Genomic DNA, 24,206 nt, shown 5'->3' on the forward strand with positions numbered 1-24,206 from the left:
TGTCTGAAATTAATGTTAAGAGAACTTCAAATCATTTAAGTGACATTTCTTTTCTTTCTTTTCTTTCTTTTTTTTTGTCTGAGGATTAGCAAAGACCGTTAATGAACCTTCACCTTCACCTAGGTGAAGATGTTGCCGTTTTAAATTGGCTGCTAGATTGTATTTCTTGTCTTGTTGGCATGTTGCTGCCCAAATCTGAGTTCTCTGGCACTTTGAGTCAAGTTCTCACTCAGTATTTGTGTCTGTTTGGTGCCATAGTTTCTGCCTTGTGTCTCTATAAATCTCTGAGTCCCCCTGCTGCTGCACCATGCAGTCTGGCCCGGATTGCTGGTGGTAGACTAGTGAAGAGCTGTGGACTTGATGCACTGTGTCATAGCCGATGAATTTATTTTAGTTTAATCAGTGAATCACTTAACAAAACTCAAAGGCTTGTAATTTGTCATATATTTTTGCTTTTAAATGATTATAAATTGAACATAAAATGAATCTAATAGGAGGTTCTATACTTCCTTGACAGGGACATCCTTGACCCTCCCTGCTGCTCCCTGCAGTTGGATTTTTATGTTCGGGGTCCCCCAGCTCTTGTCTCTTCTGCCTCTTCTGTCAAACTTTCTTTCAATACTTATCAATATGTGATATAAGAAATATTGAATAAGAAAAGAGTTTATTACCAGTGACTTAGTTAATGTTGGCTTTGGAATGTAAGGCAATGTCAATGTTTCACATGTTAACTGATTTTGAAAGCTGCAGAGGAGGAGGAGTTTCAATACTTTCATACTTGAACTGAAGTTTAAGAACCGATGCCACACACCTGCTATGTATTTATAAGTTAATGCTTGAGATAAGTAACATTGAGAAAACATCTGAAGCACATTAGCTGTTGTTCTGGGGGAAAATAAGATTCTTGGATCCAAATATTATTGTTATTATCGTTACTATTAATTATTAAATTATTCAAAACTCAATTCTTGCCTGTAACGGGTCAAAAGTGCATTTAAATATCTGATGTTTTGATCGTTTTATCATCGAATCGGAGCCTCGGATTCGTCGTCGGATCGCGAGATACCTGGAGAGGCCCACCCTTCAGTAGACTCTCAGATTTTATGTGCTGAGCGACAAAAAGCACCAAGTCGCGCTTGGAGATGTCTGCATTGTGCTGCATTAGCTCCAAAGCATCAAGGGCAATGTTCTGTGTGAAAGTATGCCTAAAGGCTGAAGGACTTTAAAGTAATCTTCTGCTCTGATGCGCGTAGATTAGGTTTGGTAGCATAGTGCCATTCAGGCAGTTTGTTCTACGTTGCTGAAATATGCCTTTTTGTGCTGTATTTATAGAGCAGTGATGATTTTTGAATTGCGAAGTAGCGTAGTAAAGAGAGTAGTGAAATATTATTTATCTTCATGTTATGTGGAGTTTTTGTATTGTGGCTGCTGCCAGACACAACACTAGTTCTACAACCTGAACTGTGAGCTTGATCACAAGATGCAAACAAGGTTTTAATATTTTCAGTTTTCCATAGTTGTGCTTTTAATCCCGTTAACCAATGCAATGCAGTATATATATCTTATTTTCCATTAGCTGAATAAACAAATACATGACTGCTGGCTCAGACCTCCTACTTCAGAGGTTGTTATAATGAAGTGAATAATTATCAATAACTATTACTCTGCTCAGTTTGTAATTTTTGTTTACAATTGAAGACATAACACAATTATCCTCAAGCATCCACCAGCAGCACAAACCTTTTAAACAGAGCAGTTTTTTCAATTAGATTTACATCAAGCTATGATTTGTGTTTCCCCTTTGCAATACCTGGCTATGATCACTACACTGTTTGCTCTGGTGAGGACTTTGGTTTTATACAGTCTGATGACAAGTGTGGCTCCACACCAGGATTTCAAAACTGTTAGACTATGTTCAAACTCAATTTGTCATTTATGCAAGTATTCTTTGTGTCTTTTTGTCATTCTCATCTGCTAATTAGGCCATGTCTTTATTGTTTCCTATTTTTGTGCTTATGTGTACTTCATCAAGTATATGTATAATGAGGGCCACATGCAAAACTTTTAAGCCTAATACTTTTACATGTCTATTGCTGCGATTTACAGAGAGTTAAGTAACATGTTTGTTCAAGCTGAAACAACACAGTTATCAACAGGTTATGCTTTGCAACTCTTCAGATAAAAGCTTTAACACTGTTGGAAAACATTCTCAACTATGGTGAAAAGGAAAAATAAACTTGAGCAATAAAACCATGAATACAGGACAGACTAGAAGCTTTTAGAATGACAACAGTTACATAAAGAAACAGTGCAAAGTCTTTGTTAAAGTTTATGGATGCAGCAAAGCTGAGTAATCTTTAATATAAAACCTTTTCTAGTTGTGAAACCAGATGGGATTTGCCAGACCTGTCAGGATCTTTGGTACATGTACTGAGATTATTTCTCCAATCATCTCTGGAAAACTGACGTTGGTGTGACGCGACTGTGTCTGAAGGAAAAGGTCAAATGTAAACTGATGCAGCTTCTGAACTGTCTGAAACAGAAGAACAAACAAACAAATTACTAAAATAATTAAAATACGAGTACTGCTAAAACTATACACCAAGATTTACTGTTTTTCTGAAAATAGCATGGAGGATTATAGAGCTCCAAATCCCAGTAAACCTGCCTGTTCTACTCTGAGGAGGAATTATTAGATTTTAATGGCGTGAAGGAGAACATCTGTACATGTAACTTTATCCTAAGAAGTAAAGTAGCGCACCATCTGGAGCGAGTCCAGGAGTCGGGTGAGTTGGTTGAACCTCTGAGAACAATTTGTTGTCAGTCTACTGTTAATGAGCCGACCAAGTTCGCTGATGTAGGTGTGGCGCAACTCATCAAAAAACTTTTGACTCTTCAGACCCTCAACAGGAACTGGGGAAAAGAAAAAAAAGTTTTGACTGCATGGTTGTTGGTAAGCTTTTTAAACACTACAGCTTTGCTGCTTTATTTAGTTTTGTTGCCCTTTACATAGGACAGTACTCACTAATGCTGAAGAGAAGCAAGGCTTTCATGCAGAGGAACTCTTCCTGAGTGATCTGCTGCAGCACAAACTCCTGTGAAAGATGTTTCATCCGAATGCAGTGCTCGTACATGGTGGAAATGTGCATCCGTTGTCTGCAGATGTAAAAGGTCAGGATTGGAGATGTGAATGAATGGGAATGTTCAATTTACACAGGCAAAAGGTAAATTGCTTTATACATTGGACATTTATTCTGTAATAAAAGACTAGAGAAGAGGGAAGAATGTCAGAGGTTAGACCCATTTCTATTAATGCTGTAATGGAGACAGCGAAATATCGATATAACTGCAGATTTCTGCTGTGGGATCTTTGACTTTGGAGCCAAATGTGAAAAACACGCAGAATACCTGAAATGTATTACTTGTTTAAAGTTCATCACAGGAGGTGATTGGATATTTCATGTTCATCTTGCCTGAATGAGAATGTCAACACACATGGGAGAACATGAGTGGAAAATCAAAGTGTATCCCCTCTTCCACCATGATATCGTTCTGCCTTTATTATTAATCACAAAAAAGAAAATTATATGCTCTGAGTATAAAAAATATGAGTGTTTAGGAAATTGATTCAAAACTAAGGAGCTGAATGTTCTCTGTGTGTGGATGATTAGGTATGCTCTTATATAAATGTGTAAGGCCAGCATATATATATATATATATCACATCATCTAAGCAAGGACTGCAGAATGCTCCATTTACAAACTGGTAGGACTTTGAAAGATTTAACCATTTAGTGGGTAGGAAGTTCAATCAGTTTGGGGAGTTTTTAGATTTAGTTCTAACTGCATCTGCATCTTAACTGCATCTTATTCTGTCTTGCCAGTCTGCTAAATTTATGGAAGCCCAGTACTACATCCCTGGAAGGACATGTAAACATTAGCCAACACACAGGAAAATCTAATCGAGAATTGAAGTCTCTTTCAAATGTTTCTAAGAAGGTAGGAATCATTTTCAGACCCATTTATAAACAAAATCCCAGGTTTTTTTTTGTTTGTTTGTTTTGCGAGCACAAAAATGAACTGATAAATACAGTCAGCTGCAGACACTAATATGTTTGCTGATTGCTGCAAGGTTTAACCTTCTGTATGCAGCTAGTAAATGTGGCTCCTCAATGCCATATTAAAAATTGATGCCTGCCAGTTTCCACTATTTTCCCTTGTCAAAAACATTGCCCTTGTATGCTGGACATTAATAATGAACTATCCACATACTATTTACTATTCAAGCGTCTACTTAATTCTTATATTCTCTGACACATGGATAGTTTGAACATCTATTCTAATTTATTCAGTATAGATTCCCTATGTCCGAATGTTATCTTTCGCAGTTACAGTCAGACCACTGTCATCACTGTTGGTCACTGATTAGAGTCAGTAGATGAGTTTGGCTTGTGCTGCTCATTCATTTCCATGCACAGATTAACTCAAGTTAACCAATTCAACAGACAAGCTGTGAATGTGATGATGATAATATTTATAAAAGGTCCCTGAATGTAACACCATTCATAATACAAGATTTTTAGCCCTTTAACAACTGGTCATAATGATAATAATAATATCAGAAAAATATTTTTTTCTGCGATTATAACCAAAACAAATTATTCTTATTATAAAATAAGATACTTTTCTTAATTGCTACACTGCAATATCCCAAACTGTGCAGACATGAGAAAGATGACAAAAATATCTGCTGTATTTAAACATCCCATACATACAAGAAAAGGAAGTGCAGTTTAAATGTACATGCTTATTAATTAGATAACCATTAATCTACAGATAGTTACAGCTACTAGATTTGGTCAGTAAACATCTGATGGAACTGAGTAAAATATCAGGTGTTGTAACCATGAATATTACTCTCTAATACTTGGACAGACCTCATCTCACATCCATGGGCTACGTGAGTTTGAATGCTGAAAACGAATGTTCCTTACTTTACTCTCACGGTAACAAAAGACCACTTTAGGAAAAAAATTGACGATCACTGTCCTGCAAATCCTGAAAACTGGTTCTGCTTTACTTTTGTTAAATTCTGGAGATGTCTTTGCGCATGAGTAGGAAATCAAATGAGCGAAAGATGGAGAGAAGGAGCTAAAGACGGAAAGAGAATTTTATCAGCATTATGCATGATGGCCCCTGCTAACTCACTGGGGTGATGTTTAAGTATAATAAGAAGCACGGCATGTCAGATCATCTCCCAATTAAATCCCACTTTTATAGAACAATTGAATTAAACAATTAAGAGATGTACATACTCATTGAATACAAGATCTGGGGCAAAGTAAAGCATCCGCCCGTTGGCATTCTTATAGGACCGCCATACCAAGGCAAACACCATCACCCCCATCCATGAATGCTGGATGATAGTCATTTGGTCATCCACATGCAGATTTCTAAAACCTAAAGACAAAGATTATGAGGATCAAATTGTGAAACAGCTTTTTTGCATATGGATAACACCAACAATTGTGTAAATTGTTCACGCAAAGATCATTTTATCATATAGTAACATGCCACCCTGAAAATCAAATGACCCATTTTTTCACAGAACAAGGAACCTGGGATCTGGAAAGAGTGTTTTACTGTTTTGCATCCTATTGTGCCTGAGTTCTGAGTTCTTTTTGTCTATAGCTGATCACATTAACTTTAAAATAACTTGCGGGGCTCCTCAGGGATCGGTTTTAGGGCAACTGGTTTTTATATATTTTAACGTTGGTGCCATCAGCAGTATCTCTCGCCATCTAGTGTATTACCCAGCAACTGGCCAACTGTCCTTTAACTGGTGGACTTCCTCTCAGGGCAGTCTGCTGAGGCCACCTTTAGTTTTTAAACTCCAAACAGATCTGAGCAGAGCTGACACCTTTTAACATTAACTCAAACCATCTATTTCACATGTATTGCATTATTATCAATAACCTTGAGGACTACTCACTACCAAATAGCTGTCAGCCTGTTAATTTGGAAATAACAACATTGTAGCAAGAAAATGGACAGCAAAGGTTAATAATGCAACACTTGTGTCATAGTGTTTGGTTGTAGAAAAGGTGATATTTGCAAACTAAAGTTTGTATGGAACAAAATAAATCTACCTTTGCGTCAATATTAATTATAATGGTTAATTTCAGCTTTTCATTGGGAAGAAGGTTCTTGTTCAGAAATGTTGGTCAATGTAGAGACATGTTGATTCACATATGTCAACTATTACTTCAGGGCTAGAACACAGCTTGGCTGATGTCATTTACTTTCACTGCTCTCATTATTGCTGACTTTTCAGAAGGCAGACAGAAACAATTAGCCATTAAGAAATAAACAAAACACTGCCATAAAACGTTTCCTTCTGTAGTCCAACTGAACCAGAAGGAAAGTAAATATATGGGCTTACATTTATCAGGAAATTAGCTGATCAACACATTTCACAAATTAGTGTCTTACCTGGCAGTCCTTTTGCCCATTTAACCACTTTGACCAGTTGTCTCTCTCCCAGTTCATTGAGGCTGGTGAGCAGGGTGGCTGCTGAGTCTGGCTGGCTATAGTCATGTCCAGCATTCACCACCTCTGGCTCAATGGCCTCCAGGATGTTGAGAAAGACCAGCTGGGAGTTCAAGATCAGGCCCGATTTAGGAGAGACACTCTGGATGACATCTGCAGCCTCCTGTACAGGATGATCCTCTTCAGGGTTTTTCTGTTGTCCAATTTTCTTTAGTTTACGTGCTACAAATGAAGATAAACAAGGCTGAGAATCACTTCAGTACTTAAAAAGTTACATGAATGGTGTTAGATGAACTCACGAATCAAAATGGTCTTCAGTTTATAATCCAGATGATTTTAATTGCAACTGTTAAAAAAGATCACGTTATAGTCAGAGGATTCTCTGCACGTAGTTTGATCACCTTAGTTCAGGTTTGACATGTCTGATTTTATATAACTGGCTGTCTTGCTCTGACTTGTCTGGAGGTTGATTTTCTGCCTTTGAATGGAGAACTAGAAGTGCAATTTTATTGCAATTCTAACTCGAAAATTTTTCCATGAAAACACTTTCCAGTGGAAATGGAATATTATATCCTCCCTATTAATCACGAGTCAATACAACATCACATCTGTCTACACAATATTCATAATTGTTTTAATTTTTCAGCATTAGCGCAAAATGGTCCAACCAAAAATACTATGTTGAGAATGAGTTCTACTCTCTAAATCATCAACCGAAATGTATCCAGCTGCAATTGTGTTTCTTCAGTATGCTTTTTAAAAGGAAATACCAATTTTATCCAACAAATACTCAATACTGATCTGCTAATAGCTTTTTAAAGATAGTGAATCAAATTCCATTTGGAAGAAATCTTTCTGACCAGATGAGCCTCATCTGGTGGAAAGGCCTGTGGTCTTCATTTGTCAGTCTCAGCAATACAGACATAATTTATTTTTGCCTTTGAAGACTTCCGAAAAGATATCCTTGAAATATATAACTAAATAAATGATGCAGATTTGCATTATGTTTGTGTTCCACAAACAATAAAATAATTAAATAACATCCAAAAAGTAAGTAACATCCAAAATAAAAGCTGAATCTACATTAAAAGCCCTTTTCCTGAATGTGAGGGATGACTGCTACAATTTATTTCCCCACAAATGCAGGGAATCCTAAGGCAGCTGTTCAATATGAGGGCCTGCACTTACAAACTACAGTAAAGTAGAGCTTGGTCTTCGATTTGGTGGAGTACACTGTCATGTACAATGCGTTTCAGACTGGAATAATAATACGTGTAGATCTTTAACTCAGGTTTAAAACTGTTGACCATTTACTACACTCATTTTTTTTGACCACATGTAAAAGGGCTGTGAACAGTTACGATTTAACTCAGCCTGCTATTTCCAAATGACAGCTGTGCTGGAGTGTGACTGACAGATACAAATGGTGAGAATGTGCCGAGTGAATTGAAGGAGACATTTTAACTGTCAAATCAACACAAAAGAATCGCAAAAAGGCGAATTTCATGGTGTAATTCTTTAACGTTTAATCTATTTAGCTTTATGAAGCTCAAACAAATCCCAACAATTAACATAAGAGGCAAGGCATTATTTCTTTAATCCCATTTATTTCTTGCTATTGCCTCTTCCACATTCAATGCAGAGAATCTCTCATTAAAACTGCAGCCTGGCTTTTCACTTCATCTGATAAATATTGAATTGGCAGTTATAAATACGACTTAAGTCTCTCTCAGAAGTAGCAGAGTTGAAAGCAAATTGCAGATTATATAAGAAGGATCATTTGCAAGTCTCACATTTCGATTTATGATCCGATAACAAACATTTGAGGGAAAATGGTTAATTAAAAATTCCTCCCCGGGATTTTTAACTGTGACACAGACAGGCATCTGATCTTTTCAGAGAACAGTAAATAGATTGGGTTGAGCTAACCTTAAAATCCCCATGCGTGAATTGAAGACAATATTAGCAAGAGGAGACATCCAAAAGATTTAAGTCCAGAGGAAGAGTTAATTAGACAAGATACTGTCAGTGTTGCTATGCAAACTCAGTATACAGTATATCTTGAGCAGATATGTTGAGCAGAGCTGCTGTGTCAGTTTCTTTTTACTACTTTTTCTTTGCCAGTGAATGAACTGCAGATTTATCCGTTACAAGTCAATTTCCCTGATATCAAATTGTAAATGTAAAATTCTGGTCCTTTTGTGATCGCTAGAATCACATATTTGGGCCACCTTTCTTCTTCTATGCCAATACCACCATCACTGTCATTCTAATTATTGTAAAAGCTAAAAAAAAAAAAAACAAAAAAACAACCTTCTTAGTCCTCTTAAAATTCCTTTTGGTAATCTGAGTCTTTGCATATCCCAATATCCTCTAGTTTTGTGTCTTCATAGCAGGTACGTGTGTGAGCACTGCAGTAAACACTCTGACAAAAGGGAAAGAAGTAACAGATGACTAGATAAACCTTCTAATCCCCTGGATAGCTGAACGGTCAAATCTTACATTTTACAATTAAAAAGTACATTTCATTATTAAATTGATAGGAGTGGTAAACAACAATGAACTACAGTGGGTAATATTTTACAGAGCTGAATTTCAGGGCTTTTTGCCTGAAAACACACACAGAAATTCTGATACAATAATTATGAGTCGGGGCTGGAGAAATTACTTTAAAACAGACTTAAAAAAAATTATTTCTTTATATCACCAGGCCCCAACAATGTGCAAAGCCAATAGCTCAGTTGTATAGATGGTTGTAAGGAGCCATAGTTACATTTTGTTGTACTGTATGTTACAGGATGGGAATCTCTTCATTCCCTTGTGTAGCTAGCTGTTTCTGTGGTTTAACCCTGATTCAACAGAGGTAACCATATTGTTATTACTGTAAGAGAAAGCTCTTACTTTAATCAATGCACATTATTTTCCAAAGCAAGAAGAGTTTGTTCCCACACCTTATTAAGTAATTACTTTTGTCATAGTTAACATGGAAATGACACTCTCAGTACAGTCTGTGTATTTATTTATGCACTATGCCTGCTGCCAAAGGGATGCTATTTCAGGAAGCACAATGAGTTGTGTCGGGGTTAAAAGGCTATCAATGGCCTTGGGTTGTTTAAGCTGAAGAACATGTTGTAAACCTAACAGTAAATGATTAAAGCAGAAAGTAACCCATTTATTTATTCTCATATTGTATAAAGAGAAGGAATTTTGTTAATATGGGGAATTGTACCGAAGAGTAATGTGACGGTCAGTCTTTGGGTTGAATATGGTTTTTAGGGCTGATCTGCAGCATAGCATCAGTTGATTGATTGCAGTTAAATTTGTGCTCTTCCATCAACGCTCAGCTGATGAAGTAGTCTCTCACTCTGACCTGACCTGTACATTTTTTCTCCCTCATCTGTAATATCATAGTGTTACCTCAATATTTTCCCCATACTCCTCCATACGGAGAACGGTAGATGCTTTTTAAACAAAAGAAATTGACTCCCATTTTAGGAGCCACAGGAGATACTGGGGGAAAAGGCTGTCTGGGCCACTTTGGACAGCAGACGGAAAGTGATATTTAAGCCTGAACAGTAACCCTGCCCCAGTTGAAAGAAATCAGAATATGTAATTAATAATGACTAACGTTCACTCACTGGTAGTGAAAAAGTAGCTAATGTGCTTTTGGGACATGTCGCATAACCATGAGTGAGAAAGTAAACACAGGAAAATTCAAGAAAGAGAATTTGGACTCAAGAATCTCCAGGTTGAAGTCCAACACTATAAAACTTTTTAGCCGAATAATGGTGAAGGGTATTTGGATTGCCACACATTAAGCCAAAGTGCAGATGTGCAGGGACTTTCTCTGAAATGAGACATATGTGATAGTTTAGCAGAGGTAACCTCCCTCCTCAGCTTCCTATGGTGGACATAAATATAAACACAAGAATAATATGGAATTCAAATACTAAAAATTAAACATTGAAGCAACAGCTATGCCTCTCAGTCTTTAGTAATTGCTACTCTTCAAACTGTGCAACTATTAGGAGTGAAACTAATAACTGTGATGTACTGATACACATGCCTTAATTTCATTGGTGTTATTGCCATGTAGTAATAAATGAAGTAAAATCCTATTAGTCGAAGAGCATGCCATTTCTCTCATAATTTCATGATTTGACCTTGAAGTGGGCTGAGTAAAGATCCTGGGGATAATAAGACCAAATGTATAATTTTTCCGCCTCCATTGCTTCAAATTATTGTCATACATTTTCCTGTGAAATGCCACGAGAGAATTATATGTCCATGATGAGAAGATAAGTGAAAGCATCTTTTTATCCACAACTAGAATAGGTGTGCCTTTTTACTGACAATCACAGCATTAGATCACATTTTCCCTCCATGGGTTTGTCAGTGACTGGTGGTGAAATTACCAGCATGTCTGCTACTTTAACTCACATGTCTCGTGTCAGCTTTGTGCTTCCCATACAATTTTCACAGTTAAACAAAATTAGAAAATGGAAGAGAGTGAAAATTGAACACAAGACTAAAATTAGTCCACTACATGTCAATCTTTACAGTCTAATATGACGAGCAGGTCTGGGTGACAGTAAGGAGAAGTGAATGGAAGAGGTCTAAATTGCATGGTAACTCAGTCAGGGGCTTGATTATCAGTAACATCCCCTATTGTGATGATGCTGCAATTGAAGAGAGCTAGGCAAGATGTGCAGTGTAGACAGAATAAAGTACTTGGGGTCTTAGGAAACCATTAATAGTTTTACTTTTAGGACTTTACTTTCTCTGTTGTGTGCTTTGTTCACAGTATGTAGCAGGCTGTTTTTATTATACGTTTATTATACTGCAGAGATATATCTGTATATCTTAATCTATATCGATGTAACACGCACAGTACATCTGAATTTAAATGTAACTGATAATATCAAAAAATTCTGTGCCGGGGGGGGGGGGGGGGTTAATTTTGCCCAAGTACGTTTCACCACACGAGTCCATCCTACCTCCAAGGGTCATTCCAGCTTCAAAGCACTTTTTCAGCCGACAAGACGGACAGTTCTTTCTTCTGAGTTTATCAATCGTACAGTCATTTTTGCTTGCACACAGGTATTTCTGTTTGCCTGCTCGGAGAACAGAGAAACTACAGTGATTAGAAATGTAAAACACTATGAAATAAAACAGCTTTAGCTGTTGCATACTGTCATCAAATTGTAAAATACATATATATGTACCTTAACTAGACAGAAAGGATACATGGGCTCAGAGGAGGAGGATGGGGCGGTCTTTGTTTTCTTACCTTCTGCTGCTCTTTTGAAGAAAACCTTGCAGCTGCCACATGTGAGTGCACCATAATGGCAGCCAGATGCCTCGTCTGAACAGATCAGACATGTCCTCTGTGGCGGAAAGAAGAACTCCATGGGGAGGAGGTGCTCCCTTCCACCCTCAAACCTGCAGAAAAACATATGAAATGGGGCATACATAGATCTTGAATTACTATCAGACAGGTTGTGTTATCCAACAAGTTCCTCCTACTGAAAACTAACATCTATTGTTTGACATACATTGGTATGTATTACTATTCTTTTTAGCACTCTGCTGGTTATTTCATTTATTTCTTTCATTTTTTCTAGCTGCAACTTTATTATCTTTCAAATTAATAGGCTGTTTGGGAAAAATAAAACCTAACCTTGAACTCATATGACACAACAAGTTCATATCTTTCAAGTTGTATAAGTTGGTCCAAACTGGAAATGCCGAGCAGATAATATTCATTTGACAAAGCCATGTTACAGCCTCTCACTGTGAGTGTTAAGGGGGGCAGACTGAGGATGGTGTGGGAAAGATTTGAGCACCAACACCACAGCCAAGTGGAGGGTGAGGAGGGGCCACGATGGGCGACCAGCCACAGCCTTGAACACTGAGAGACTGGAAAAGGCTCAGACATAACGTTGCTTTAGTGACGTGCAACTTAGATATGAAGATTTAGCGTAAAAGACTCGAGGATGAAGCTTCAGTCTGTCCTGACTGATTATTGGTTATGAAGGACAAGTGGGTAATGAAGACAAAATCATGAGCATGGGAAGTGAAATTACAAGACAAATTAATTATCAAGACATTTAATTATCAATTACACCTAAGCTCTGATTACTGAGAGTTAATGGGCAGAGTGAATTACTATGTGGTCTGAGATCCAGACCACCAAATACGCATGTCAAGACTAGCCTGCAAAAACTCGGACGGATCAACTGACAATAATGCCCAATGTGATGAATCTCATATTGGATTGCTTGCATAACTGTGCAAAAGCTCTGTAATGCTTTTAAATAACTTGGTTTAAAGCTCCAGCTTCTCACTAAGGCTAAAACATAGTGTGAGATCACAGGGTTTTTCACACAATGTAAAGTCTTACTAGTGAAATTAAGTCAGACAGAAATGTTTTGAACAATATGCAATGTTGCAGTAAGTGACATTCAGAACAAAGTAGTTTTGCCTTTAGATTTCCGAAAAAAGGATCAATCAGTTTTTGTAAAGACATAAGGATATGTACTGTATAATAATAATACAATAATATTAGCCTCATAGTAGAAGAGCTCAATCGTGTGTGTTATTTTGAGTGGAGCATGCAACAGCAGCCAGCCCCGTGAGCTCCTCAATTTACAACCATATAAAGATGAACGATACCTATGTAGTTGTTAGAGTACCGCTTAACAAATGGATCACGTCTAATGAGGTTTTAATTTACAATTTAATACTTTTTAAAAATGTCATATTTCAGTCTCAAATGCATTTTTTTCTTGCATTACTTGTACTCTTAAAAAACTGATATTTAAATGTACTTCAGTAGCTTATTTACATTTTCCTCACTCTAGTTTCCTATTTTCCTAATTTCATATATTTTGCTAATTACAACACATCCATTTAAAAAACTTCAGCTGAAGTAAAATTGTGAATCTGGAAAGGATGTGCAAAGAGCCACGTAGTTTGATTAACATCTGTTTTCACTCATTTGTGAGTTAGCAGTATAAAGTTGCACATTCATCCGGGCAACAGAAGGCAGCTCAACAGGATGTTTAACCATTCCTGGCAAACATTTTGTAATAAAACATATTAACAGACTTAAAATGCTTCAGCCCAGAGGGAGCATAGACACTGTCCACTGTGCTTTTCTTTCTACAAATTGCAGTGAAGCGTTAAGCCTCTCTGACAAGCAACAGAAGATGCATGAAGTATTCATTCCTGCCAGAAGAGATGTTTGAGCTTTTTGATGACAGATGAAAGTCCAGCAGATAGTTCATTCAAATGGTTAGCCACATCTAGGACCTGCATGAGTTTTACGTTGTCCGGATAATTTAATGAACCTGCCTCTTGACACAGACACAAGGAACTGGGGTGATCGCAAGAGCACAGCTGGATCTCACAATATGCCAAGACCTTTGTGCTTTAGCACTTATGGACATCTGAGCTAGAAGTCTAAACGACGTAGCCCTTGTGAGCCTTGTTTGAAATCTGGCTGAGAGCTCTGTCTTTCTGTGTTTCAGATATTTCATCAAAAATAAGCAAAAGATTTGGCCCGATATGCTTAAGGTATTGTGTTAGTTAGATTGGAATGCCAGGTAGTAAAAAAGAACAGCTCGGATTTTGCAGATGTATGTCTTCACTTTTGAGAACCCCAATAATTTATCCTCCCTCTGTATTTTAACAAATGCTTTAATGACCCACTGTATGCACAGTTGTTTTAAAGGAACAGCCAGAGACGTTCCTGAAGGACCATAATTCCAACCCAGCCCTGAAAAATCGGTTACAATGGGAGAAACAACGTGCTGACATCAGTGGCATGAAACTTTTGTCTCATGTCTTGTCTGTCAGTCAACATGTCCACCCTGTGTTGTTCACTTGTTCACTCATGTAAACTTTTTAAAAGCCTTTTCTGTGTAGTCTCATTGGTTAACATGACTCAAACACATTCAGTGGTCATTCTTTTGTTTGTTTGTTTTTTTTTTTTTACAAGAAAACTGTATCATGATAAATAAAAAGAAACTCTTTATTCTGTTTTTCTCTGGGTGCATTCATTCATTCATTCATTCGTGGTGGGTGCTGCAGCCAGTCCCAGCTCACACTGAGTGAGGGTGGGGTCGCCCTGGACAGGTCACCAGTCCATCACAGGGCCAACACACAGAGACAGACAGAGACCAACAACCACTCACACTCACACTCAGACCTATGGACACCTTGGATTCACCAATTAACCCAAACATGATGTCTTTGGACGGTGGGAGGAAACCCACACAGGCACAGTGAGAATAATCAAACGCCCTACAGATAGGCCTCAGGCTAACCCATGACCTTCTTGTTGTGAGACAACAATCCACTATGCCACCTCTGCCCCCTCTGAGTGCAGAGATATTAAAAAGGTCACACTGTATTTGTGTTCTAATGTGCTTCAGGTGTCAGAGAAAAAAAAACAACAGTATCTGTTTGATGAAAAATATAAGCTGTAGGCTATTATGCTGAGGTAAATAGTTTTTTGTGTGTTTGTTCGTTTTGTTGTAATTAAACTATAATTAAGAATACATTTTAAATGTCACAGGAACAGTCCTCAAATTGAATAAAAGTTATTTTTTTTAAAAAAAGTGTTTTTAGAGAGATAAAACCTGAAATCAGCTGTGGGACATGCGTTTATCTGAACATGCTTAAATATCTCCACTTCATTTTTAAGATGCGCTACGGTCCCAGTTCAGTGAGTTCCGTTTTCACTCATTTCCACAACTGACAGCCAGACAGAGTCCTTAAATACAACTATGACGTTTCTACACTTTTACACCTCCGTCAAATTAAAGAGGTGATGCTCTGGGTTGTTTGCCAGGAGATTTCAGGTGAGTCTTTTTGTTTCAGTTAAAGGTGAATATATATTACCTGGCGTCGTTTTTGTAGGTGATATCCAGCCACCCTCCGACCTCCGTCTTCATGAAGCCGGAGCTGGGATAGGCCGGCCTCAGCATACTTCCCGAGTACCACTGCTCGGAGCGCAGCACGCTCCTCTCGTACGGATTACAGATGAAGGTGGCGGCTTCGGAGCTGTGCACCGGACCCCAAAGCTCGGTGTTGTGCTTGTCACTGAACGTGTAATCACCGGACCACAGCGCCGCGGCAGGCTCCACGTCCTCAGCTTTGACTTTGAGGCTGTACTGCTCAGGGTGGCAGGCGAACCTGTTCTCCGTGGAGTCAGCAGCCTCTCCATCCGCGGGTCTGTAGAGCCGACACGGTCTGTCCGCAGCCGTGTGTCCGAAGTGCCCCGGAGTGGCCGCCGTGGCTGGGGCATAAGAGCAGGGGGCAGCTCGGGTCGGAGTTATGTCACCTGCCTCGCACAGAGTGAAGTTTGGCTCGTCCACACATGTCCGAGTTGACGTGAAGTGGCGCAGAGGCGCAGCGGAGTCGCCACTTTCCAACACGTCCATCAGCGGCTTGCAGGCGCCGAACACGGAGCGCCTCTCCCTGCCGGGGCATCTGTACTCTGGACCAGCCGCCGGGACTCCGGCACGGCTCAGGGTCCCGGGTCCGAATAAATGCTCTGCAGCGGTCTGCTGGGGCGCAGCGTCCGCGTCGGCCGAGTCGGTGGTCTCCACGGCCAGACCCAGGGACACGGACACGGCTTTACACAGCTCCCTGGCAGTCTCTGAGATCGTGGCGCAGGCGGAAAAAGGCGGACCGTCGCCCACATGGCAGCCGGCTGTCAGCAGCTCCTGGGGCCGAGCGCAGCGCACCGGCTGGTTAGCGCGCCCTGATCCGTAAACCTTCGCGTCCGCATCTTCGGAGTCTCGGAGTCTGCCAGCACCGGGTCTCATTGTCTTGTCCATAAAGTAAACTCGATTTTCCTCAGTTTTTTGCGACATGCTGGGAGCGCTCAAAACATCGCCCGTAGTGACTTTGTCTCTCCCTCTAGCCAAATTTTGCCACAAGATAACTGTGGGTTAGCTCGGAGTTTGGCTTGGTTCCCAGAAAAGGGTTCACTTTGGCAGCAGAGTGAACTTTGCACAGAAGTGTCGACAAGTCTCTGTCTCCTCAGCACGGCTCTCCTGTTGTGCTGCTAAAGGTCCTGCAGAGATACAGGAGTCACAAACTCCTCCTAAAATCACATCTCCAGAGTCAGAGGCGTTCAGGTTCACCGTGATAACCCCACTGAGGAGGAGCACTGAAATATCCACAGCACTTTCTTTCCTGGGATGATTTATTCCAGCCACACTGGTTCACTATTTCATCACATACACCGCGCTTATTGTTACTATTGTCACTTTTTTTTTTTTTTTGAAAGATAAATATATAATCAACTTGAATTATTAGTTTTCTTCACAATGCTACGTCAATTAAAGGTCCAAGAGGACATATTTTTAATTAGTGGACGCCATCAGAAGAGGTTAAGCTGGAGTTATTTTATACTCTTACAGGTTCACTTCATAACGAGCTTGACTGAGCTTTGTTTTCAGTCTTTTGTCATACTTCCCCCGCCCACCAGAGGTCCCTAAACTTTTAGCCTACTCACCTGTTTTAACTCCTTCCTCTCACCTGAACTTACCTTTCTGCCATCTTACCTGCTCCTCATCTCTCCATCTGCTCTCGGCCTCTCACAGCACACCATTTTTGCCCACTCGGTTGTCAGGTTGTCGGCTAAAGTCTGTGTGTGTCGCTTTGCACTGCTCATGCTGTTTCTAGTTGTGTGTCCATCAGAACCACAGAAGTGTTGGCTGTCAGATTTCCCACCCGATGTAAAACGCAGTGGTATGACTAAATGGTACAGTGCCATTCAGTGAAATGTAAATGACAAAACACAACCTTCAACATTTTTATCTCTACGACTGTATTCATGGAGATTAACAATGAATGAGAACAAATTGGAAACCATAGTTGCACTTTTATAGATTTGACTCCTGGTTCATCAGAGTTGCAGTTGGAGGATATATCAGCTTTCAGCAGGCGCAGAAGTCAGTCCACCCGAACTATGAGCACCTGGACTAGAAACACAAACATGTTTGTTGATTTATGGTTTTATAAATACAACGGTAGGCCAAAGCACTGACACTTGTTTCACCTCTTTGAAGCACGCTATTCTGATATTTTATGCGAAATTCATGCTTCAGATCACGACTGCATAACGCCTGTGATAATTCTTCAAGTGTAACTGATGTTCTGAGAGGATATTTTCCAAACTCGGCAAAATTATGAACCTGAGGTCAAGTTGAAAGACAGCCCAGTGCAGTTAATGTTATTTATGTTGGATGGATAATAGACAAGATTGCTTGTGTCTTGTGACCTGTGATGGCTGCAAGGAATCACCAAACAGAGTCACCCTACACCTAAGCGTTTGTTCAATAATTTCTACACGTTTATAGTCTTCAGACACATATTGTAAGATGCATTCGGTAATATTCCACTCTATTAGTGATTAGTGATTTATTGATTTATGTGCTATTGTAAAGTTATCTGTTAAATGATTTATAGTTGTCACTCCTCTGTTCCACTTAATTGTCTGGTCTCACCTGGAGCTGCCTTCCACCTCAATGAACAGCCAAAGAGAGTGTAGCTGCTTGGCACTGGCTGAAATGGCAGAACATAACATAACACATAACGGAGGCAGGGAGGGCAAAGATTTGTTTGATGATAAAAGTGTATTTATTTAAATGTTAGAATAATTAGTTGAAATAAGTTACACTGTTACTGAAACTGTAACAGTTTTGCATTTTTAACCTGACACTTGTTCCTTCATACAGAGTATATTTGTTATGCAACAAATTCAAGTGTTTGGTTGCTCAGCTGAGGGCAGGTGTCCATTTTTAAATTCCAACCTTAAATCTGTACGAACACTAAGAAGCCACGTCACTGATCAAAGAAAGAAAGATGTAGAATTAACCTGGCACCATCTTTGGTTGTTGCAAAAAGGGACAGCTGCAGGTTGCAGGCTATGCTGCCCAGAAGGGATTTCTCATACCAAAGTCTGTGTGTTCCATTTAATTCTGATCTTGAAGGGGTTTAATCCAATCGAGTGTTGTGTAACAACAAAGTGAACGTATGTTGCCTCATAGATGTTTTGAAAATGAGAAATTCTGCATTTAAAATAAAGCTTTTTAAAAGGAAGCCTAGACTCTGCTGTATTTTATTGTCATACAAAATTCATCTGTGACTTGAAGTGCATCGTCTCTAATATCCTTTTGTACATGACTTGTGTAAATGTTCATTAACATGTGAATGTTACTGCTGCATTGCCACAGTGGTGACATTTTGGGAAATCAGGGTTGCTCTTCACTTATGCTCTGTCCTTGGTTGTGTGAATTCGGGTTGACGCTGCTCCTGATAGTGGATCTGAGGGTTGTTTTTCTCATAAGGTTGAGTGCTGATCTTAACTTCTCCTAAAGTGTGGCCTTCAGAGTTTTTTTTTTTTTTAATCTCTCTTATCTGACCATTTTAGCCACTGCCAGCTGGGAGAGAATGGCTTGGTTTGGGAGGCAGCCTTCTGTCACTTTGACACAGTGGCTGTTCACATTGAGCTCTATCTGCATGTGCAGGGCCTCAGTGTCGGGGCTGTTTGTCTCTTGAAATATGCAAGTGTTTGCTCTGTAGCTCTCCCTTAAAATGTCAAGGCTGCTGATCTCAGATGGTGCACTTCAAATGGCTACAACACCAAGACTCCACGTCTGGTTGCAACACACTTGAGGGATGTCACAGCAGAAGTAGTTCTTGTCATTGAAGAGCATCTTGTAAAATATGCTGATTTGTTCACTTTTGTTGTTTAGCAGTTTTCATATAATCCACCAGTGTCAGAGCAGCACTGAGACTGCTTTGACAATCACAGTCAGGGCTACAGTTAAGGTGTATTGTTGATTTGAAATGTCATCTGGTGATTTGAAGTTCCAAGAGATCCTGAAGGATGTTTCCACTGGGCACTGATTTGAGCCCGTAGTTGAGAATGAATAACATTAACTATCATTTGCTTCACACAACAACTTTAAAATCTCATGAGACACATTTACACGCACTTTCCTGGACAATTTGATGATGATTCGACAGATCATTCCCAGCTGTTCAGTCTAACTTTCAATGTTTTGCGGTTATTTCCAATGACATAAAGTTTTATAAAAAGGGAATCCACTGTCCTTTCGTCAAAGCATTGGTTCAGATGAAAACAAGAGTACATATTTTTGTAAGCTCCGCATTACCAATATTTCCCATTGGAGTTTGTTCTGAACTGTCCAAGAAAGCAGAAAAGCTTCACTTACTTCATTCACGGTAAATGAATACTAGACTTAAGGATAACATTAATGTCTTAATCTTCAAGACAGCAGATTTATAACACAAAAAGCTTTGTAAAGTTTAGATCATTGATGATATTATTAGTGAAGTAAACCGGGGCCATTAAGTGTCAGGGCATTAAGAACCCTCAGCCAAGTCTTGGATTGTTACCAGAGTGTCCATGTAGGCCAAGGATCCCTCCTTTGATCCACATTCACCTTGATGTCTGGAACAACCACGTTTGCAGTGCAGCCTGGGAGATAAACTGTTGGCTCTCCCACATACACCATACTGCCCAAAAATATTTGGACGGTGACACAAGTTTTGTTATTTTAGCTGTTGACCAAAACATATCCAAATTACAGATATATAATCAATATGGGCTTGAAGTACAGACTATCAGCTTTAATTTCAGGGAGTTCACATCCAGGGCAGCATGGGGGCGTAGTGGTTAGGTGGCACCCCACAATAAGAAGGTCACGGGTTTGGGTCCGGCCACGGTCCTTTCTCCGTGTTTTTCTCCGTGTCTGTGTGGGTTTCGTCCAGGTACTCCGGTTCCTCCCACCGTTCAAAGACATCATATTTGGGTTAACTGGTGACGGCAGAAGATGGATGGATGGAATTCTCATCCAAACTGGAAGAAGGGTTTAGGAATTACAGCTCTTTAATGTAGCCGCCTCTTTTTCAAGGCACCGAAAGTAACTGGACAATTGACTCAATGGACAGGTGTGAGTTGTCATCATTAGGCTGAAAAAAAAGAAGAAATCCAGATAGCGTAAATGTTAAGCATGTCCATATTAACAGTTTGGTACATTCTGGGAAAAAAAGAGCACACTGGTGATCTCGGGAACTCAAAAAGGCCTGGACAATGGTGAATGACTGTAGAATCGTTTCCATGGTGAAGAAAAACCCTTTCAACACCTCCGCCCAATGAAGAACGCTCTTCAGGAAGTAGGTATCTACCACCATAGTCCACCATAAAGAGAGGAATTCATGAGCACAAATAGAGAGGGTTCACCACAAGGTCCAAACCATGTATCAGCCTCAAAAATAGAAAGGCCAGATTAGACTTTGCCAAAAAACCATCTGAAGAAACCAGCCCAGTTCTGGAAAACATTATTTGGACAGATGAAACTAGAATAAACCTGTGCCTGAATGATGGAAAGAAGGCTTGGAACAGCTCATGGTCCAAAGCACACCACATCATCTGTGAAACATGGTGGAGACGGTGTGATGGCATGGGCATGCACAGCTTCCAATGGCAGCGGCCACTAGTGTTTAGTGATGACAGAAGCAGTTGGATGAATTCTGGAGTGTATAGGGATACACTTTCTGCTCAGATTCAGCAAAATGCAGCAAAGCTGGCTGGACGGTGCTTCACGGTACAGATAGACAATGACCCCAAAGCATACTGCGAAAGCCACCCAGGATTTTTTTAAGAAAAAAAAAGTGGAATATTCCTCAATGTCCAAATCAATCACCACATCTGAGCTCGACCCAGCATGTATTTCTCTTGCTTAAGACAAAACTTAAGGCAGAAAGACCCACAAAAAATCAACAACTGAAGACAGCTGCAGTGAAGGCCTGGCAAAGCATCACAGCATTCAGGGATGTCCATGGGTTCCACACTTCAGCCAGTCATTGCTTGCAAAGGATTCTCAACAAAGTATTAAAATTGAATATTTTTTTTATGGTAATGTTAATTTGTCCAAATACTGAAATGTATAAATATAAATTAATGATTAGTCAGAGATTTACCAAGCTCTGTGTTGGCTGCACTAAAACTTATCATTAATATCTAAAAAGTGACGTGCATGTATGTATTACTAACTTACATCATCATCTCTTTAGCCCTCTGTCAGTGTCTCCCCATTAATGTTTAGGAGCCAACCAGGGAGTCCTCAGACTCTTAGTTTGTAACCTTGAATTTTTATTTTACAGATTTCCCAGTTTTCACTTTTTTTTTTTTTTGAAGGTCGTTGTCGAGTCTTGGCATTTTGCCGTTGAGCTTTTTCTCCTCTGCTCTCCCACACATTCCTGTCTCTATCGCCATGCTGGGTGAGGATATTATTAGGCTTGAGATACAAGTAACTTGAATAAGAAAAAAAATAGTGACAGTAAATTTGTTAGTGTGAGTTCTTGCCAAATATTTATGTCAGGAATGTATAATTTGCATGGAGGTTTTATCAACGTAGAGTCTACTGGGTTTAGGCCAGAGTAACCACAAATCATCCATTTCATACTGCAGTGAGTCATTTTACTTTGGACAGATGATTAAGAGCCCATGAAATGGTTCCAGTTGGATTTTCACTGAACACAGAATATGAACTCTCTCATAAAATCATATTTGGGTATTTGACATTTCCGCGGGCTTAAATAGTGCTGCAATAGGGCAAGAAAAGAAAAGTGCAACTTGCAGGTGTTAAATGTTGCTGTCAGGACTCTTATCATGGACATTTTTGTCTGGCAGTCACTCATGGCCTTCATGGTGCTTGCTCCTACTGGAGCTTAGTCCTTCAGGACAGTGGACAAGAACAAATAGAAGGGCTGTGATGAAACACATAATGTTATAATGAATAAATAATACAGTGATCCACATCAAAGTTTTCTGCTTTTCATATCAGCTCAGGAATGTTTTTAAATGGCAGCTTTTAAATAGCAGACTTTGGCTGTATGTTATGGTTTTATGCTAGATCTCAGATTGTTAGGTGGTTTCTTGCTATTTCATTTTTATTAATATGACAAAAACTGATTTGTATCATATGTTTATAACACTGACAATTCAGCAAAAATGAATTAATGATGATCAAATGATTGATCATTTTCTCAGAGTGAATGATAAGGAAATTATTCAGGTAGTTGTACTATTTGACTGTATTGCTGCAATTAGGATTCATTTCTAGGATTATTTATCATTTCGTGAGCAACACAACACGATGACCTAAGAGTGTTTTGACATGTAATTCTGGATAAGATAAAAAGTTGCAGCCAACACAAACTGCCTGTTTCTGGTCTAAATTCTAAAGATTCAGTCCCAATTCTGTACAGGCTGTTATAGCTGCATGAGCTGCAGCCATTTAAAGACACAGATTTTCTTGTACATCTGATTAAGTAATTAAGGAAAACTGACAACGCAAAGAAACTTTAAGTATTATTTGTATTAATTTTATATTAAACTGTGTGCTCCCTCCACTGAAGGTCCTTCATCGCAGCAGCATGTCTGTGTCTGTGCTCAGGTCTTCCCTGCCTGCACTTCCACCACCAGCTGTGACGAGATATGCAAATGGATTTGGTTTTCTTTTCCAAACCTCTGTGAAATCTGCAGATGATATTTGGGCCTCTAGTGGGACATAATAAAAGTGAATGGAGTCTGGTTTCTGCCAGAGAAATGACACCAAATCACACTTACAAACACACAAACAAACAAAGTGACTACTGAAATCTTGAGATATGGGATGCTGTTTATCAGCAGAGAAAACAAAATACAACTGGAAGGCTTGTTACTTTGAAACCAGAGACTAACCCTAACCCTTCTATACTGCCTACTAATGAGCACATATTTACAACAACCTCTGAATTCAGTTTAAAACCCCACAGAGTTTCTCTAAATACATTTTTGTTCAGGTTATTCTGATGCAAAAGTTCAGAAACCTTTGCACTTAGAGCACACCATCATTTGAAAAATTATAATCTACTCTCTCACTAAACAAAACCTGAATTTTACTCAAATTTTTTTTTATCAAACATTGACATGACTTTTATGAAGTCATTTTATGATACCTTATTTTTCAATTTTTTTCAGACTCACTTCAAGAAAGAGAAAGGGATATGAAGTGAATTGAAGTTGGAACACCTAAACATATTACAAAGGTCTATGCTGTTCCAAAGTCAAATATGAGACTAGGTTGAGGTGGAAATGGAATGGTGGGAGGTTTCATACTAATCATAAAGGTTCATATTTATAATTCAAATGATCAGCTTGAATTTAGGGTCCCGTTCTTTGAACTCCAGGTTACATCCTGGTTTGATGGATTCACCACCTGTCCATTCACATCTCACTCATCACTTTTAGGAACACAGCTCAGTGAATAACAGAAAGGCTGAGTAATGTGAAGGTTTAACTGGGGCCCTCAGCTCCAGCAATGTGAACTATTCAAATGCTTAATATTGTAATATTGCATATTCAAAGAGAAATACCTATATTTCCTTGAATATATGCAGTTTTGCCCCTCACAAGAGTTAGTACTTTGGCCATTTTGGCATCTTTTCAACACAACCTAACCCCTCAGGCGTAAAAATACTCTCTGCTGGATGTGCCAGTAGGACACCACAGCTGACTGCTTATGACTCTGTTCTTAAAAACACCCTTCTAAAGTTTGGATGTTG

The 24,206-nt window shown here is 39.2% G+C and overlaps 1 protein-coding gene across 1 annotated transcript; it reads right to left on the reverse strand.

Annotated features, from left to right (window-relative positions):
* ar (androgen receptor) lies at positions 1-16,639 on the reverse strand. The gene is made up of 8 exons (XM_029520094.1): positions 15,456-16,639; positions 11,839-11,990; positions 11,546-11,662; positions 6,492-6,770; positions 5,315-5,459; positions 3,026-3,156; positions 2,762-2,913; positions 1-2,533 (listed from the first exon to the last, which is right to left on the reverse strand). The coding sequence occupies exons 1-8, from the start codon at positions 16,430-16,432 to the stop codon at positions 2,375-2,377; spliced, it is 2,112 nt and encodes a 703-aa protein (XP_029375954.1). The 5' UTR covers positions 16,433-16,639; the 3' UTR covers positions 1-2,374.
* Positions 16,640-24,206: the final 7,567 nt, after the last annotated feature.

This window comes from Echeneis naucrates, chromosome 14 (genome assembly GCF_900963305.1).
Source record: "Echeneis naucrates chromosome 14, fEcheNa1.1, whole genome shotgun sequence".
In the NCBI taxonomy this organism is placed as follows: Eukaryota; Metazoa; Chordata; class Actinopteri; order Carangiformes; family Echeneidae; genus Echeneis; species Echeneis naucrates.

What these genes read in the sequence shown, in the direction of transcription:
- ar (XM_029520094.1), bottom strand. Translation starts at nt 16,432, where the DNA reads ATGTCGCAAAAAACTGAGGAAAATCGAGTTTACTTTATGGACAAGACA. An exon ending in ACCTACAAAAACGACGCCAG is followed by an intron (nt 11,991 to 15,455) that starts GTAATATATATT and finishes GTTTTTCTGCAG; the next exon opens with GTTTGAGGGTGGAAGGGAGC. An exon ending in CTTCAAAAGAGCAGCAGAAG is followed by an intron (nt 11,663 to 11,838) that starts GTAAGAAAACAA and finishes TTCTCCGAGCAG; the next exon opens with GCAAACAGAAATACCTGTGT.